Here is a 19,445-nt window from a genome sequence, read left to right on the forward strand (position 1 = left end):
GGGTCGCTATGAGTCGCAAACGACCCGATGGCACATAACAACACAAACAACAACAAAATAATGAAGTTGATTACAAAGCTTTATTTATAATCCTGAACATTAATTCAGAAAAGGGGTTTCATAGCATGCTAATGCTGTGTATTATTACATTGTAGTTATGCCAATCTCTGTTGCTATTGTAGTCATATTCTTGAATTCTCTGGCAATATTTAAAACTCATTTTCTCTTAGTTGAAATTTTTTTATAGCTCGTTTGTAGCAGTAACCTTGAAAAAAACCAATGTGCATCCAGTATTCTTTTGAGATTAATTGTAGAACCATTAGTGTTAACATCCAAACAAATTGGAAATAGAATGGATACACTTTCATGGGGCTTGATGACCACAATGAAAGTGAATATCAGAAAGTAATCAATCTATCTTCTTACTCAGGAGAAAGGATTAGAAAAACTGGGCCAGGTTAAGATATGTATCAAAAGTGGTTTGGAGTCTACAGAAGCATACAGACAAAGCCAGCTGCCCAGCCACACAGTACTGCTTAATACTGTGGCCGCAATCATTTTAGTGTGCAAAAATGTGTGAATAACCAAGCGCTTATATTAGAAAAGCCCAGTAACATATTCATAAGGCCTGCAATTTAGAGTAATACTACCAATTTCCTGGTGCTGCTACCAAGACAAACTCTTCGCGAACACCCAGGTAACCACATAAAGATTTTAATTTTTCTAGAGGGAATTAACAGCAACAAATTAACTTATTAGAGTAGGTGGGGAGACAGTCTACTGATTTTTAAAAGAAATAATTAATGGGACTGATGGTGTGGTTGTATTGAATTTTGAGAAAAATTCCCATTTTATTCTTCAGTGGAAAATCAAGGCTACATGACCTAAGCTACATGGAGAAAATACAATTTGGATAAATGTATAACCAGTCTTCAAAAAGATAAAGATTAAGGATAAGATGCTTCAGCTTGAAAGAAAAAAAAAACCCACGAAATGATTATAGATTGTGTAATTACTTCATAAAATGATCACTAATTAATTGAATTGCCTCTTGCATGGATTTATGATAGCAAAAGAAATTAAACATTTAAAAGTAAGACTTAACTCTATTCCACGCATCTTGTTGTTGTAGTTAAGTGCCATCTAGTCGTAGACGACTCACAGTGACCCTATGAGTAAAAGGCCTGAGCAATGTTCATAGAGTTTCCAGAGGCAAGCCATTTTGGAAGTGGATGCCACTCCTGCTTCCAGGCTTGTTTTAATTGGGAAGCTCCAGCAAACACTGTCCACCATGAGTAACCATTATCACATCTGGCCCATCAGTGTCAGTTTTCAGCATCACAGCAACTACAAGTTACCTCTGTACAGCAATGCACAGACCAGTGCTATCCCACCTAGAAGAATGTTTCACAAAAAGACAATTTGAACCTGGCCGCAGGCCGCAGATTACAATCACCCACCTTGGGCTGGGCTTAATGACTTTAAAAGCTGTCTTAAGTTATCAATACAAACCATAGTCTTCTACATTCTGAATTTTCTTTACAAGAAAATACATTTCAAAAGTAGTCAATGATGGATTAACTATAGTTGTAAATTCCTGAGGTAGAGTATTGACCTGAAAAATCCAAACATCTGGTTCCTAAAAAAAAAATATTGTGGGGGAACCAAGATGGTGGCAGTGGAGGAAGCAGTGTGAGGAACTAGAGGTCTGGCAGCCACCTAGAAACAAGCCACCATGGCCCTCTATAACAGTTTATCTATAACTGAACAATTAAACAGTTGATTACTGGTTTTCAATATGGATTGAGGCTCAACATCAAGAGAACAAAGATTTCTGAAAAAGAATGGGTTTGCCCCTTTTCCTGTAGGTAACCTCACCACTGAGTCTTGCTCCAGACCTGAATCCTGAGCCCAGTTTCAGAGACAAAAGGGAAATATAACTTCCAGCTAAGGAAGCAAAGGAGGATGGAGCCTCAGGGCTCAGCCAGCCATCCCCACTGGAATCACCTTGGCAAACACTTTGCAGTTCAGAAGGCAAAAATGTCAGGAAAATATATTCTAACTGAACAAGAAGGTATGCAGCTTCAACCCAGGCCCACCAGTGAAGTGTTAAAATGGGCTTCCCTTCCTCCTTCATCTCAATGTCCCTGTTCAGAATGAACAAGCCAGAGAGTCTGCACCCCATTCCCAAATGAGGAACACAGACGTGAGTAAGACAATTTCTTTGTAAAAAAAAAAAATCACCATTGGACTAAGCTCCCCATTACTCTGCCTTTTCTGGTCCCCACTGGATCTTTCTCATTTTCTTCGCCCACCCTCTGCACCCACCAAATTGTGCAGCCCTGTGATTTCATCCCCACCCATTCTCACTCTTCTGCTCCCAACATTTATACCCTTATATCCCCATACATGGTTGTTTTTTTTTTAACAATAAAAAAAGAGGGCACAAAAAAAAGTGCACTAATATTCATTGCAACATTATTCACAATAAACAAAAGGTAGAAATAACCTAAATGCCCATCAGTAAATTAATTGATAGATTGAATGTGTACACACATCTAAGGAATAACTACACAGAGAATAGAAGAAGAGCTTTGATATATACAACAATGTGGATGGAGCTGGAAGACATTATATTGAGCAAAGTAGATCATACAGAAAAGGACAACCATTTTATGACCTCATTTACATAAAAAGACAAGAAACAGTAAAGAAAGTTTATTAGTAATTACTAGGGGTAGCAACAACAGGCTGTTCCTTGGAGTGGAACATCATACTTTGAAAGGTGGAGAGATGGTAAAGAGAAGATGACCCTTAACCAGATGGATTGGCATAATAACTGCAGCAATGGGCTCAGATGTGTCGGAGAGTGTGAGGATGGCATCATATAGGACTGGGGTCAGATCTGCAGTCACTATGAGTCATCATTGACAACACCTAACAACAGGGGCACCTAACACCTAACAAACACAACAGGCGAAGCCAAAGAGAAGAAGATCCTTAACTAGATAGATTGACACAGTGTTTGCAGCAATGGGATCAAGAATATCAGAGATGATGAGAAAGGCATAGAGTTCATATCTATTCTTCATTGGATTTACTATGAGTCATACTAGACTTCATAGCTCTTAACACCACCACAACAACAGGGGCAAGAGGGAGGGGAAGAAAAGGTGTTAATGATGAGGGGGAAACACAGCCTATCTAGCATATCTCTGCTTCTTTCTTTATCACTACTATATCATTCACTCACTCTTTACAGCAGAGTTGTTTGGAACCTACTCATAGTTGATAAGCCAGTGTGGGTTTTCAGAGGCTATAAATCATACAGAAGGAGATTGCTCATCTTTCTCCCTCAGGACAGCTAGTGGATTTGAACTGCTTGCCTTTGATTTGTAGCGCAGCTTTTACCCACTAACCCACCAGAGCTCCCTCTCTACCTCTGTATGATAGATATATTTACCACAATGGCAAAAAAGAAACAGTAGGTGCTGAGGCTGCATCTGTACAACCAAGCATTTGGAGTAGGGTAGATTTGGGGTCACTGTTTCAAAGGATATTTCAGTTAATGAAACTATTAACAGGTTTACTGCTTCTCTTTATTTCCTAGTTTGTTATGTAGTGCCAAGTTTCTTAAAATCTTGCAAGTGGCTATCTATCGTAGAACCATTAATCTTTATCCACTTGGAACAATAGAGGAATAAGGAAAGCAAGAATTATGAAGAGGATATGGAATGCATAGTTAACAGTTTCTATGAACAACTCCTTCCTTTACCATGAGATGAGAAGAAATAATAGTGTCCAGCCACCATTAATGAACATTTTGGTTAAAAATCCCATAGAAAAATCTTATCAAAAAGAGAGAAAGTAGAACAGAATCTAAAATTCTAGTGAGCTCTAGACTTCCTATAGTCATAAAGGATAAACAAGCCCCTAAAACTATTGCCATCGTTAATGAATATTTTGGTTAAAAAAATCCCAAAGAAAAAAAAATATTATCAAAAAGAGAAAAAGTAGAACAGAATCTAAAATTCTCATGAGCTCTAGATTTTCTGCAGCCATAAATGGTAAATAAGCCCCTAAAACTATTGTCTTGAGATAATCTTTAAATAAAAGAAAAATATTTCTTGAAGTCTTCTTAAAAACCAATCCAGCAGAGCATAGCTAGTAAAAAAGATGTACCCTTGGATATTATGTTCTTTTAAGAGATATCCTTTTCTTTTAAACATTTTTTATTAATACTTTAATGAAAGTTTACAGAAAACTTGGCTTTCTGTTCATTTATTGTTGCACATTTTCCTCCCTACTGACTTCTCAGTTTGCTTTTCTCTTTAAAATGATTCTTTCGTTGTTGCACAAGTTCCTCTCTCCCCCTGCTCCCCAGTCCAATTTACTATGTCCCCTTAAGAGATATTCTTATGTAATAAAATTGAAAAGAGTAATTTGAAAGATTAGATCAAAACATTAGGGGACAGTGAGTTTGAATGAGGAGGGAACAACTCAGAAAAGGATGATGAGAAAGTTGCACTATTGGAAGAATACAATGTCATTAAACTGTATATGTAAAAATGTTAAATTGTATCTTTTACCATGCATATTTTCAACAACAAATTAAAATGTAAAGAAACAAACCCCCCCTTAAATATCAAGAAAGAATACTAAACAAGAAAAGAAATTGCATATACAGATATTTTAGATAAAATACTTCCTTATCTTAAAATTAAGGGAGTAACTTACTTACATCCTTAAAATTAGGATAAACCCCAAGATTAATCCTCTCACCTCATATCCTCACCCCTCTGCTAAAATACAATGTAAATGAAAGATTGTATACAACACAATGTATATGAATGAAACATATTGTAAAGGTATTTTTATATGAAAATCAAGAAAAAATATTTTAAAAATAGGATAAACCATACCCTGTGCATAGCCAGCAGTTATCGTGGTTTTTAAATATTTCTCTTGCATGCCACTGAGTCCATAGGGATCACATGGGACAGAGCAGAATTGCCTTAAAAAAGTTTCCTGGGTTATAATCTTTATGAGCGTAGATCTTTGTCCTACAGACATTGGTGGGTTTGAACTGCTGAAATTATAGTTGGCAGCCAAGCACTTGACCACTGAGCCACAAGAACTCCTTTTCTGGGAATTAGTTTAGGATCCTGGTGTTCATAGTGTGTAATGAAGTACCGTATCATGGGGCTAAACGAAAAGTCGACAATTTTGATCCTCCATGGGAAAAAAATGGGCTGTGTCCTTGCATGTCTCTGCTGAACTGTTATTAGGACCTTCCCAGGGATAATCTAGCATCTGCACAAATCAAAAGGAAGCTCTCGAGAGTTGTACTACTAACTCAAAGGGGGCGCTTCTCTGACAGTTCAAATAAACTGGCCCTTTGGAGGGAAAGAAATACAGGCAATTCTCTCCCTTGTGACATACAGCCTCTGAAAATCTGCTGGAGGATCAGCTTTGAGTTCATTTCAATTTCACTGGCAATGATTTTGAGTGTTGGTGCAATCCAGAATACTTGAACTTGTTTTGTAAAGATGTGTTGATAACCTACTTTAGGTGTCCATCTGAATATGAAAAAACAAAGAACTCATTGATGTCAGGCATGTATTAATTCATGGTGACCCTCCATTAAGCTTCTGAGGCTGTACATCTCTGGGGGTGTACATCTTCCTGTGACTGGATTTACATTGCTAGTTTCCATTTAGCAGTACAGTATGTATTGCATCAAAACATAGACCTCCTCCTTTTCGTAAAGACCATGAACAGACAAGATTCTTGTATGTCTGAAGAGGTAGCATAGTGCCACATGAAGGGAAAGTAGAACCCAACACAGATGGAAGGAAACTCATAATTCCTGAATATCGATTTTGTGTCAATGCACACTGTAAATGTTATAGAAATGTTTCTACTAATCCATCAGAATAAATTGCAAACCCTAGAGAATGGTGGAGAAATGAGAGAATGTTTCAATGTAGTGAGGGATAAGAATTCAGCGCTAGTTGGTCTGACACTGTACCCCATCCTTTTTTCTGTGTTACCATCTCTTCTCAGCCAATTCTGGCATTTTATAAGAGAATGACATAATCTTCTATTTGGAAAGAAACATTCCTTACTTTTTGGTTTATGAGCACTGGAGCATCATTCAGTGAACCGGCCCAGTTTACAAAGTCAGCCACATCAATCGTCTTGGCTCCTCTGGCAAGCTTTTCTTTTATTTGAAGTGCATGTTTTCTGGTCCCTCCTCTTATGAATGAAATAACATCATCTATGATGTTATCACTCGTGATGTTTACTGAGAAAAGGAAAGTGAAATGGAACATTTATATTTAAGTCAGCCATCAAGCTTGAGAAACATTTACTGAGGACCTATATACAAACTAGTGTACTTATTGAATTTTAATTATAAATGGTGTCTACATAGATTTTATTTTATTTACAACATCTATAAGAATATTTTTAATGCCCTAGAGTTTGATGATCATGTTTAACTATCCAATCGAAGAATTATTATTTTTTTTTTAATGTGTATGGACAGTCTAGATAGACTAATGGCTGAAAACTTGACGTATAGTGGTTTTAGGTGCCATGGAATCTACACGGACTCATAATGACCCAATGAACAACAATGGAAACCTTCCCCCATCCTGCACCATCCTTGTGACCCTTGCCATACTCAAGACAATTGTAGCAGCAAATATACATATGTGCATAGACACACAAGGCTTTTGGGAGTACTATGTATTTTTTGTTACAGATATACCTTCATTACTATATTTTTTGAAGGTTTGTTATACATTTTAAAATTGCATAGCATTGTGTAAAAAAGAGTACAAAAGAAGAAAGAAGAATAAAGTAAAAAGTAATAATTTTTTTCTCACCCCCAATACTCCGCCATCTCTTGACAGTTTCCTTCTGCAGACAGACCTCCTTTTAATAAACTTTTGTTAATCTTTTAGAGTTGAGGATTTTTAGAACCGGAATGGAATTTTAGGATGATTTTTATCTATTCCTTTTTATTTTTATGGATGAGAAAATTGAGACTGGGAGTGGAGGGGAAATGAGTCCAAATGTACAGCTTTACAAATTCACATAATTTTTATACCAAGTATAGAAGTAGAAAATCCAATGATGTAGTTTTAAGGGTTGATTGTTCAGAATGGCTTCCTTAGGCTTTGACAGACTCTACCATGTGGATGGTGGGAATATGTGAATAGTGCGTGTTAGTCTATCCACAAGGGGACTGGCTAGTCTTGGCCACTAAACTAAGCAGATACAGCATCAAATTTTGAGAGTCTTACTATGAGCAACGAAGAAACAAGCATGTAGTACATGCCTTTCTGGGGCCAAAGATTCTTTCACCAGCTAGATTTACAGTAGCAGCAGCAGCAGTAGCCAAAGTAGAGAACCAGAGAATTAGCATAAGACAGAGCTGACTTGAGGCTGCTACCCTTCATCAACCAAAGCTAAGAGCCTTTTGATTTCCCTAATATGGTTCTGTGTGTTCTGTGCGCTATTGTATCAGATTTTGGAACCAATAAAGCAATAAACCAATGAAGACTGACATTGCATAGAAAGAGATGCCTGAGTGTGGACTGAGGACATGTCTGACCTCATGGGAATTGATTTTATGTTGTTCTTGGTGACAGTACCCCTTTGTGGGGCTGGTGAAGGCCACATATGGCCATCCCCACACAGTCCTTGATTTTTATTTTATTTTATTTTTTAACAGATAACAAATTCAGTTTTCATTTGGTCAATGGTTTCGAATCATGGTCATATGTTAGTGTGCTTTTAAAGACCACAAAGCCTAGATTTCTTCCTCCCTTGGACAGCCTCAAAAATAATCTCTGGTAATTATGATTAGATAAATTGAAAATAACAGTACTACATCAATCCTGCTAATGTGCTAAACATTGATAATCAAAAGTAATATTTGCATCAAAGTTATTTGTAGTTTTTCAAAGGTCTCCCCTGATTGAACATCCAGGCTGGATTAGGAATGTCCAGGGTAGGCAGGTAGGTTAGTGCCTTTCCTAGCTCATAGGCTTTCACTTTTACCACGTGACTGAGGGTGGAACTAGCCTAAAGATAATAATGAATGAAGTGAATAGTAACTGTTGGGTGAGATTATGCAAACATGTTGTGGAGAATCATTTGTTTTGTTAGGGTTGCCAGTATGCCGGGCTTAAATTCAGCAAGTTTAGAGGCAGAAAATGGTAATCTTGCAACCAGAAAGAATGAGGAAACCAAGAAGGCAGCATTATGTCCTGCAGAGACAGAGATTCCTGAGCCAGAAGGTTATACTTAGATGGGAACACCACAGCAGCATCAGCAGAGAACCAGAGACTGAATGAAGGCAGAACAGCCCAGGGATTACCCATGGAGCTAGAGCTGGGGGATTTTGTCCAAGTTTACTGAAGGACTTGCTGGGAAACATGATAATTGGGAGCTCTAGAAGCTCTGCAATACTGGCCTGAATGAAGCCTAGAGGCTGATGGTCAAAAAGTCAGCAAGCATACTTGGAGCTGTCCTGACTGAAAAGCTGTATTCTATTTTCATTCTAAATTGTAATTGTTTAACTTCTCTAATAAACCCCATATTCACCAAGATAGGCTGTGAGCTCTGTGTGGTCTTTATGATGGGTTAACAGCAGACCCAATAGCAAAGCCTCAGGAGCACAGATGGATTCAAGTCAGCAATTTCTTGTTAGAAACTAACAAAGTAAGTGTGGGGAGCATGAATGGCATATCTGACCTCATGGGAATCAGTTTTGTGCTGCTGTTGACATTGATGGGAATTGTTCTCATTTGTGGAGTTAGCTGAGGTCAGACTCAGCCACATCAGCACTAACTGCTGTCTTTTTACAGTTGGAGAGATGATCCTGGCCTTCTCTTTGGCTGATGGACACAACCACCAATAGTGCTTTCAGTCCCTTCTTCAACAATTAGGGAAGAAAAGGGAGATATTTCCTTAATTGAGTTTTTCTTTAATGACCTTCTACTATGATGATAAATGTACCAGTCTACACTGACTGCAGGGAGCTCTGGTGGCCTAGTGGTGAGAAGCTGCACTGCAATCCCAAAGGCATGGGGTTCAAGGCCACCAGCTGCTCTACAGGAGAGGGATGGAAGGTCTCCTCCTGTGTGATTAACTGTCTCTGAAAATCTGCCAGAGGTCAGCGGGGGGTCAGTTCCCAGCTTGACTGTAAACACCACCACCTCCACCACCACCACACTGACTACAGCGTGAATAGTACCCCATTTAGTTACACAGGGCACAGTCTGCAGATTAGCATACTAATAAATAAATGTTCATACATTTTTTATCTGTTTACTGCTGTGGGACCATCAGACCAATAGGCAACAGCTTTTCAGCATTTCTTGTTTCTTAAATTAAGAGGTCAGATAACACCGGCATCTGAGCATGAGATAGAAGTGCTCATTTGTAACCCTCTTTTCCTTTTTAAGCTAAAAGGTTAGGCCATACTTACCAATGCCACCTTCACCCCTCTTCAAACAATCATTGCTATCAACGTTTCCTTTCAATTCCGTTCCAAAAATTGCAACATCAACAGAAAACTGTGCATTAAATCCGACGCATCTCTGTACATCTTTTAGTTCAATACCTGTTTAATATATTTGTTGAAAAGTGTTAGATGACATCTGTCAATATTTTGTTTTTGCATTCAAATAAATTTCAATTTTGGAAGAAACATACTTCTATTTTTAGACATCTTTACTGACCTCAAGTGTAAGGCGGTATTTCCCCTTCCCTTCATCTGTATTTGGTGCTCTGGTAGCTTAACCTGCTGCAGCTTGTTCTCCCAACCGAAATGCTGTAAACTCTTCATGTGCCCTTTAGAGTCCAGCATGGTGGCTTGAATCCACCAGCTCTGGCCTCACATTCTCTGCTGCCTTCAAGCCTGCTGTTGCAGTCACAGTGTCAATCCATCTCTTTGTGTATTTTCCCCCCTTTACACCAACTCTCCAACTTTCTAAGCATCAGGTCCTCTTCCAGGGACTGGCCCCTCTTCAAAATGTGCCCAAAGTATGTGAGATGAAGTCCAACCATCCTTGTCTCCAAGAAACAACCTGGCTGCTCGCTTTCCAACACAGATGTGTTTGTTCTTTCAGTAGTTTGTGGTAATGTCAAAACTTTTCACCAACAGTGCAATTCAAAGATATCTATTCTTCTTTTATCTTTCCTTCAACTTCCAACTTCCACAAGCATAAAAACAATTGAAAATACTGTGGTTTAGGGCAAGTACACCTTAGTCTTTAAAGTGACATCTTTGCTCTTATGCCCTTTAAAAAGGTCTTTGACAGAGATTTTCCCAATACAATATGATATTTGATTTGTTTTTTCAGTATAACATTAATTACGATTTATTAAATAATTAATTAAATCATCTTATCAAATCCTCACTTATATTGCCTTTCCCTTTGCTCATCTTACCTATTTGTTAATTAATAGGAACAGTTGGTAAATCCAACATTTGATTTCTTGACTGCTGTTTCCATGGATGTTAGGTATGAATCCAAGCAAAGCAAAGTCAACAACAAATTCAGTCTCTTCTTCATCGTTATTTTGTCTACTGAAACAACTGTGAGGATTTTTGCTTTTTTGATATTGAAGTATAATCTGTATTGAAGTCTGTAGTCTTTGATCTTCTTCTATAAGTAATTCAAGTCCTCTTTACTATTTGCAAGCAAGGTTGTGTCATCTGCATAATGCAAGCTCTTGATTAGCCTTCCTCCAATCCTTCTTCATATAGTTCAGCTTCACAGATTATTTGCTCAGTGTACATATTCAATAGGTATGATGAAAAGCTACAATACTGAAAAGCACACTTTTCCTGATTTTAAACCATGTTTATTATATGCTCAATATCCCCCCAAATATTTTGAATATATTAATAAATTTAATCCTAAAATTGACCTTATAAGATTGTTGGTTTTGTTATTGTATACCATTGAGTCTGACCTGGTTCATAAATGGGTTTGCACAGGCAGTGACTCACACAGGAAGAGATTGCTCATCTTTCTCTTGTGGGGCAGCTGGTGGATTCAAACCATGTTCCTTCTGGTTTATGGAGAAGCGCCTTACTTTCAAGTTACCAGAGCTCACTTATAATATAGACCTTATACTTATCTTTATTTTATAGATAAGTATATAGATTCTTGGGGCAATTAAGTAACATCCTGACAGCTTTCAGCTAGTAATAAGACAAGTTGGGATGGATTTGAACCGAGAAGTGTCTGGCTCTTAAGAACCTCTGTTTATTGGCTTAATGATTCAGTCATAGGATTCATTAATATCTTCTCAGCCCCTTTGGGAAACTCAGTTGATCATTAACCCAGCTTATTTATGACTTTGGGTAAATGCTTTGCATGTGTGATCCCATTTTTGGTACTATAAATCCACTATTCTGTGGATAACAATCTTAGAAGCTGAAATGTCATATGTGGATCCACCAAACAGTTATTGGGCAGAAACATTCTAATATTTACTTAAAGTCTATAATTACTAATTTAATACCAATTCCTCAGAATGAAAAGAATGAATAAATCCTTATTTTAGGAATAGACAGGCCAGACTTTAGTTTTCAACTCTGTACATTTTTCATCACTCACTCATACACATACACGTCTGTATGAATATGCTATTGTTTACCTGGAAGCTAACATTCTTAATAAAGAAAAGTAAAGGGAGCAATCTGATCAATTACTGAAAAGAGAGACCTTGAAGCATTCTGACATTCACTCATTTAACAGATATTTTTCTTCCTCCTGCACAAATAGTGAGAACTTGAAAATTTTCAGTGAGAAAGAAAAGAGGAGGGGGAAACCCAAAAGGTGATCCTAGAAAATTCAGAATTCTAGATTTCAAGCATTAACCTAAGAACGATGTATGATAAACATGAAAATACCTAGATCTTCCTCAAAGGGTTTAGAATTTCTGCATCAACAATGGCCATCTATTTCCATGTTCAGAGTATGGCATCCCAAGTCAAGGTGGAGAATAAAGCTACACCATCAGAGCTGGAAAAGTAGATAGATGACTTCTTAACAAAGACCTAACATCCCTGTGTATTGTGGCTAAAAGATAAGTAGACTTAGAAGGCTAGATGTGAACTGCACAGGATTATAGATCCCGGTCCATGGAGCTCTCTCACCAAAGCAACTCTCTGTCTGAGTTTGGAGGTTCTTTGTGTTTTGATATTCCTTGCTTGAACCTTCCTCCCCTGTTTTTTCAAATCATTCCAGAGGCAATCCTCTTGTGCCTCTGTGTGATATCTCTATCAGTGCAGCTCACCAGCTCATGGTCACCTCACCATGCTTAGATAAAGCCCTTGAGAGACATTGTAAGTGAAGCAATCTCATATCCTGCTCTCCCTGGCAAAGCTTCTCTGTCTGCCCAACACAAGAGTTGGGGTTCCAGAGATTAAGTCTTGGTTCATGAGAGTCATGTCATACACATTGCATCAATGAAGTGTTGTCTGTGGAAAGAACATTAGCAGGCTTTGAGATTATAGCCACATGGCACTTTTCACTTCACAAAGCCATAGGCTAAGGAGAGTAGAAGGAAGTGTTCGGAAGTGATAATTCTTTCCTAAAAAATATCCAAACCCTTCCAGGGCAAAGTGGGGAGATGTTGTTAGGTGCCGACAAGTTAAGCATGAGTCATAGCAACCCTAGGAACCAAAGATCTGAATCTTGTTCTGTCCTGTGCCATTTTCACACTTCCTGACACACAAGAGCCCACTGCAGCAGTCACCTTGTCAGTCCTCCTGGTGGTGGGTCTTCCTTTCCTTCGATGACCCTCCACCCTTCCCAACATCATGTCCGTCTCCAAGGAATAGCACCTCCTAGCAACATGTCCAAAGTATATGAGGTGAAGCCTCATCATTCCTGCCTCCAAAGGGCACTCTGGCTGCACCATCTTCAAGACACATATCTGTTTGTTCTCTTGGCTGTCCAGCGGATGTTCAGTGCTGTTCTCCAACACCACAGCTCAAAGGCGTCAATTCTTTTTCTGTTATCCTTAATCATTGTCCAGGTCTTGGATGTATAACTAGTAATTGGAAAGACTATGACCTGAATCAGATGCACCTTAGCCCTCAAACTGACATCACTACTTCTCAATAATTTGGAGAGGTCCCTAATGGCGATTTTCCCAGTACAATGAATCTCCTTATTTTCTGACTGCTCGTACCAAGGGTGTTAATGGTGGATCCAAGCAAGATGAAGCTTTTGACAGTTTCAATCTCCTCTCCATTCATTGTGACACTGCCTATTGATCCAGTGGTAAGAATCTTTGTTTTCTTGACATTGAGATGCAATCCATTCTAAAGGCTTTATTCCTTGATCTTCTGCAACAAGTGCTTTTAAGTCCTCCTCAATTTCAACAAGCAAGGATGTGTCATTTATTACTTCCTTAAAGAGCAGTTATAACCTGTCACTTTTTCTCATAAAGTACTTGATTAAAAATGATGAATGTAGTCACTTTGCATCCAATTTATTTCCAGGGTGTGTAGATAAAATCTTTAGGCTAGGGAGTATTTCTTATGTGGCACAAAGGCTATAATCTAAATTTATGGCAAATATTACTAAGTAATCTGGCCCTGTTCTCTTTCATTTGAAATGTGGCCAGAAACCCACTTAACATAAAGTAAATTCAACTAATTTTTGTTGCCAACTGATCAAATATGTCACATGAAATAATACCAAATTCCCACCCTTACGTCAGACTTACATAATACTATGTTATGTCCTCCACATTATATCACGAATAAATAATTTTTTTAAAAATGGTATTTACATTCAAACACTGAAGAATACTTTGGATGATTAAGGTAACTGTGAGATATGTAAATTATGTCATATCATCTCTCTTTTTAAAAAAATATTTCACCAAATATGGCAAAACTATATAATAGACACTAGACCACAACAGGATGTGGAATTGGGGAACATTTTTCTCAGTAATATTACTGAAAAGGATATTAAGCCACTTTGTTGACTTTCTCATTATTGTTGTTGTTGTGTGCCGTCAAATCGGATCTAACTAGCACAGGAGAAGACTGCCCCTCCTTCTCCAGTGGAGAATCTGGTGGATTTGAAAAGTGCACCTTCAGGATTACAGCACAGAATCTTGCCAGTAGGCCACCAGAGCTCCCTGACTTGCTCATTTTGAAAGTCAATTTTCTGTTATGACTTTAGGGTTCAGAGAATAGTTAACAGAGTTTATCTCACCAGGGAGCACATTACAGAACACTATTCTAATGCCTTTAGCTATTGAATGAGGTAGGGAAAAGGAATAACAATGGACCAAAGTGACCTTTTTTCTAGGCGTACCTTTCTTCTTCATAGCAGTTTTATCCAAAACATAGATTAGTTCATAGAGTCCTCCTAGAGACCCAGAGCTACTGTAGTGTGTTCCATAGGTTTCCAGAAAGGCATAATATTCCCCCTTTTCGTAGTTGATGGGCAGAGCTTTTATGTCATCCACGAAAGTCATTGTCAGCATGACATTGCGATTTCTCATCACAAATTTTCCAGTCTGAATTTCTCCTTTCACATGCAGAAACATTTTTTCCTTGGTTTTAGAGCAGAACAAGAAGAGAAATGTAAGTTTTATCATTATTATTTCACATATTTAAAGAAAGAATACAAGTTTTAATTTCCATGGGCAACAACTTTTTAACATGACCATGAGCTATTACTTCAATCCATGAGAATGGCAACACCTAACATACTATCAGTGTCAAGTGTTGATGAAAATGTACTGTAACGGAAAACATCTTATACATTATTGGTGGGAATGTAAAATGGTATAAACATTATAAAGAACTGCTGGGCACACATCTCTCCTATAGCTAGCAATTCTAGTTTTATGTATTTTCCAAAAATCAAGATAGAATAATATATTGTGATTACAAAAAAAATTGTACAAAGTTTTTTGTTTGTTTTGGAATTTTGTTGTTGTTGTTTTTGTTTTTCTCCAGGGGAAAGCGCCATTGCCGTCCCCCACTACCACAAATTATACAGTCAAGTTTCCCACATTTAGGGAAATCACAGGGGTCAACACATTCGGAGTACAGTGAATAGGCTTCGCCCTGGGAAAATCACTTTTGTGATCATGGTATCTCCCCTGCCAGGTAAGTACATATACACAGTTTTTTAAAGAAGGCTTAATTGTTGTTATTATATGCCATCATGTCAGAACTAACTTATAGGTGGCCTTCCAGGGAGTTTTCCGAGGCTATAAATTGCATGGGAGGAGATTGCCCTTTTTTCTCCTGCAGAGTAGCTGGTGGATTCAAACAGCTTGCCTTGGGGCTCAATTCCTTATCCACTAGGCCATCAGACCTGCCTGAAACTTTAGTTAGGATACTTTAAAACTGCTAATTCCAATTATAGCTCCAATATCTAGTAAGAGGAAAACAATACATGCATGTAACAATATAAATAAATTAGAAAAACAATATGCTTTTTTAATTTTTAGATTTCATATTGGTTTCCATACAAATTCATATACATTATGTTTCACAGTTTTCTTCCTTCACATTGTATTTCATACAATCATTCCCACACATTGTTTCATAAAATGAATCACTATTAATCTATTTTCCCCATTCTCTATATTTTTAGGTCCTCTCTGGATCTTTCCCAATTTTTTGACACCCTCGTTCCACCCACCAAGTTTTGTAATCCTGTAACTTCCCTTCTCTCCACCCTCAGTCCCATTGCTTCTGCCCCTTCACCCCTTGGACTTTCATATGTATTTTACTAGTTATCCTTCTGTTTTAACAATAATGGTCTTATGCAGTATTTGCCCTTATGAGACAACGTTAGTTCACTCAACATAACACTTTCCAATCTCTCACATATTATGTGCTATTGTTTTTTTTAAATTGTTGCTCCTGAGTGCCGCACAATATTCCATTGAGTGTATGTACCTCAATTTCTCAATCCATTTGTTTGTTGTTGGACATTTGGGCTGTTTTCATGTTCTTGAGATTGTGAATAGCACTGCTGTGAACATCAGTGCACAAATTTCCATTTGTGCTTCAATTCTAATTTCCTTGGAGTATATTGTTAGCAGCGGAATATGGAATTTCTGTGTTCAGCTTTTTAAAAATTTTATTTTTATGAGAAAAATTTAGATTGTGAATTAGCCAGCTTGACTCAGTTTAAATCTCAATTTTGTTGCAACATTCAAAGCACCATAGTCAGAAGAGAGTTGAACAAAAGCCTTATTTCCATCAGGACTAATATGATATTGACCTTGACCACATCAGTGTCGTAGAGCTTATTTATAGCTTGTTTGATTTCTTGCTTATCAGCCTTGACATCCAAACTGCCCCCGTGAGTGGTTGTACCATTTTAAATCCCACCAACGATGTTTGAGAGCTCCATCTCTCTACATCCTCTCCAACATTTATTGTTTGCTGTCTTGTTAAACTTTGCCACTGCTCCTGGGGTGAGGTGTTATCTCTTTGTGGTTTTGATTTGCATCTCTAATTTCCAGTGATTTTGATAATTTCTTCATGTGTATATTGGTGATATGAATGTCTTCCTCTGAATAGTCTTTCTATGTCTTTTGTCCATTTTGCAATTAAGTAAACAGTCTTTTTCTTGGAGCAGTCCTGTAGTATTCTGTAAACTTTTGTTATTAAACTCCTGCCTGAGAAAAAACCAAAACAAAACACTATGCTTTCTCTTAGATAGTTTCTTCTTTTATCTTCTAGGGCTTCTAAAAATGTAAAATCCAAACAAATAACCTAGGGAATTTTGCTTAAAGACAATAATGATTGTATGAGTCTGAGAGGCTGCCTTCCCAGGCATTTGATTCAATTGGTCCACCAAATAAATTTTGAATGTTATTATTAGTTACTGTTGAGTCAAGTATGACTCATAGGACCCTATGTAAACAGATCTGAACCCTGTCCTGTGCCTTTCTCACAGTCTCTGACACACTCAAATCCATTGCTGCAGTTTCTATGTCAATTCACATGGTTGAGGGTCTTCTTCTCCTTAACTGCCTTCAACCCTTCCAAGCATGTCTCTCTCCAAGAAATAGCCTCTCCTAGCAACATGCCTAAAGTACGAGACAAAGCTTTATCATCTTTGCCTTTAAGGAGTACTCTGGTTGTACCTTCTCTAAGACATACCTGTTTTGTTCTTTTGGAAATCTATGGGATATTCAGTACCTTTCTCCAACACCATAGTTTGAAAGCATCAATTCTTCTTCTGTCATCCTTATTCATTGTCCAGCTTTCAGATGCATAGCAAGTGATCAGAAAGACCATGGCCTGAATTAGATACACCTTAGTCCTCAAATTGATGTTATTGTTCCTCAGTAATTTGAAGAAGTTCCTGACTGCAGACTTTTCCAGTTCATTATGTCACCTGATTTCCTGACTGCTGATACCAAGGGTGTTGATTGTGCATCCAAGTGAGATGAAGTTGTTGACCATTTCAGTCTATCTGACATGATGTTGCCTACTGGTCCATTTGTAAGACTTTTTTGTTTTCTTGACATTGAGATGTGATCATATTGAAGGCTGTATTCTTTGACCTTTTGCAACAATTTCAGCAAGCGAGATTGTGTCATCTGCATAATACAAGTCTTTTTCCAATCTTGATTCCATTCTTCTTCACAGAGTCCAACTTCTCAAATAATTTGCACAACATATAGATTGAATAGATATGTAGAGAGGATACAACCCTGACACACATCTTTCTTAATTTTAAGCCATGTCGTGTTCTCTTTCTCTTTTCATACAACAGCCTCCTCATTTAGGAATAGATTTTACACAAGCACAATTAAGAATTTCCATTCTTCTCAATGTTAGCCATAACTTGTTATGATCAACACAGTTAAATGATTTTTGCATTGCCAATAAGGCGTAAATATACACTCTCCTAGCATTCTTTACTTTTAGCCTGGTTTCATCTGACATTCCTGGTGCCATGACATCTTCTAAATCCTGCTTGAACTTCTGGAAGTTCTCTATCTATATTATTCAATGGTTTCCACATTCTTTTGCATCACCTTTCTTGCGAATGTGAACAGATATGGACTTCCTCTGATAAGCTGGTCAGACAGCTATCCTCCAAGTTTCCTGGCATAGACTGGTGAGCACATTCAGAGCTGCATCTGCTAGTCAAAACATGTCAATTGGTATCCATACCATTGATTCCTGGGGCCTTAATTAATTTTCCAATGTCTTCAGTGATTCTTCAGCTTCTTCCTTCATTACCATTGGCTCCTGCTCAAATGATTCTCCCCAAATTTTTTCAGTGTCAATCAGTTCTTTTTGGTATGGTGACTCTGTGTGTTCCCTCCATCTTCTTTTGATACTTCCTGGACCATTCAACACATTGGCCCATAACATCTTTCAATATTGCAACTTGAGGCTTAAATTTGTTTTTCAGTTCTCTCAGCTTGACAAACGTAGATTGAGTAGCAAGATTAAAAGAAACTACATAAGTCAATTTATCATTTTCTTTCCTATGTATTCCTCTTGTTCCAGGCCTGTTCATGTTGAAGTTCTCTATGGTTAGTCTCCTTTTTTCTAGCTACACTAACTCCACTAGCAAACTCACCAATAACCACAGCTCTAAGTATTATCTATACAGTATCAATGCCTAAATTTATAACTCAAGCCCATTTCTCTTTTACAAACTTGTTGTTGTTGTTGTATACTGTAGAGTCAGAACTGACTCATAGCTGACCCTCTAGTGGGTTTTCAGAGGCAGAGGTTCGAGTATGTCCAGGAAGAGATTGCTTACAAAAAATATTTTTATTTGATGTTTCCATTTAAAAGTCTATTTGCTGTTGTTATATGCCACTGAGTTGACTACACTCATAACAATTCTATAAATAATAGATCTAAACCCTGCCCTGTGTTGTGTCACTCTCATCAACTCTCATGTACTTGAACCCATTGTTATATTCACTGTGTTGATCCATCTTGTTAAGTAAGTTTTCCTCTTTTTTGATGACCCTCTATCTGTCCAAGCATGATGTCTTTTTCCAAAGACTGGCTGATCCTAACAACATGCCCAAAGTATGTGAGATGAAGTTTCTCCACCCTTGACTCCAAGGAGCACCCTGGTTGCACCTTCTTCAGAACAGATTTGTGGTTCTTTTGGGAGTCCATGGGTTAGTCAATACTCTTCTCCAACACCACAACTCAAAGACGTTGATTCTCCTCTTGTCATCTTTAGTCATGGTCCAACCTTCTGATGCATAGTAAGTAATTAGAAAGATATGGCTCTGATCAGGTGCATCTTAATCTTTAAACTGACATCATTGCTCTTTATAGCACTTTGGAGAGGTCCTTGACAGAAGATTGTCCCAATGCAACGTGGTTTTGTGAGGGGTTTTTTTTGGGGGGGCGTTGTTTTGTTTTGTTTTTT

At 37.8% G+C, this 19,445-nt stretch overlaps 1 protein-coding gene across 1 annotated transcript in view; it reads right to left on the reverse strand.

The window, feature by feature from the left end:
• C9 (complement component 9) overlaps positions 1-19,445 on the reverse strand; it is a 93,851-nt gene that overhangs the window by 10,381 nt on the left and 64,025 nt on the right. The window contains exons 7-9 of the mRNA XM_006889580.1: positions 14,373-14,613; positions 9,506-9,640; positions 6,129-6,307 (exon numbers count right to left, since the gene is read on the reverse strand). Of these exons, the coding sequence (XP_006889642.1) occupies positions 6,129-6,307; positions 9,506-9,640; positions 14,373-14,613 (555 nt within the window). The remainder of the gene's footprint in view (positions 1-6,128; positions 6,308-9,505; positions 9,641-14,372; positions 14,614-19,445) is intronic.

Source organism: Elephantulus edwardii, unplaced genomic scaffold, assembly GCF_000299155.1.
Source record: "Elephantulus edwardii isolate Elephantulus edwardi_28Jun2011 unplaced genomic scaffold, EleEdw1.0 scaffold00079, whole genome shotgun sequence".
Classification (NCBI taxonomy): domain Eukaryota; kingdom Metazoa; phylum Chordata; class Mammalia; order Macroscelidea; family Macroscelididae; genus Elephantulus; species Elephantulus edwardii.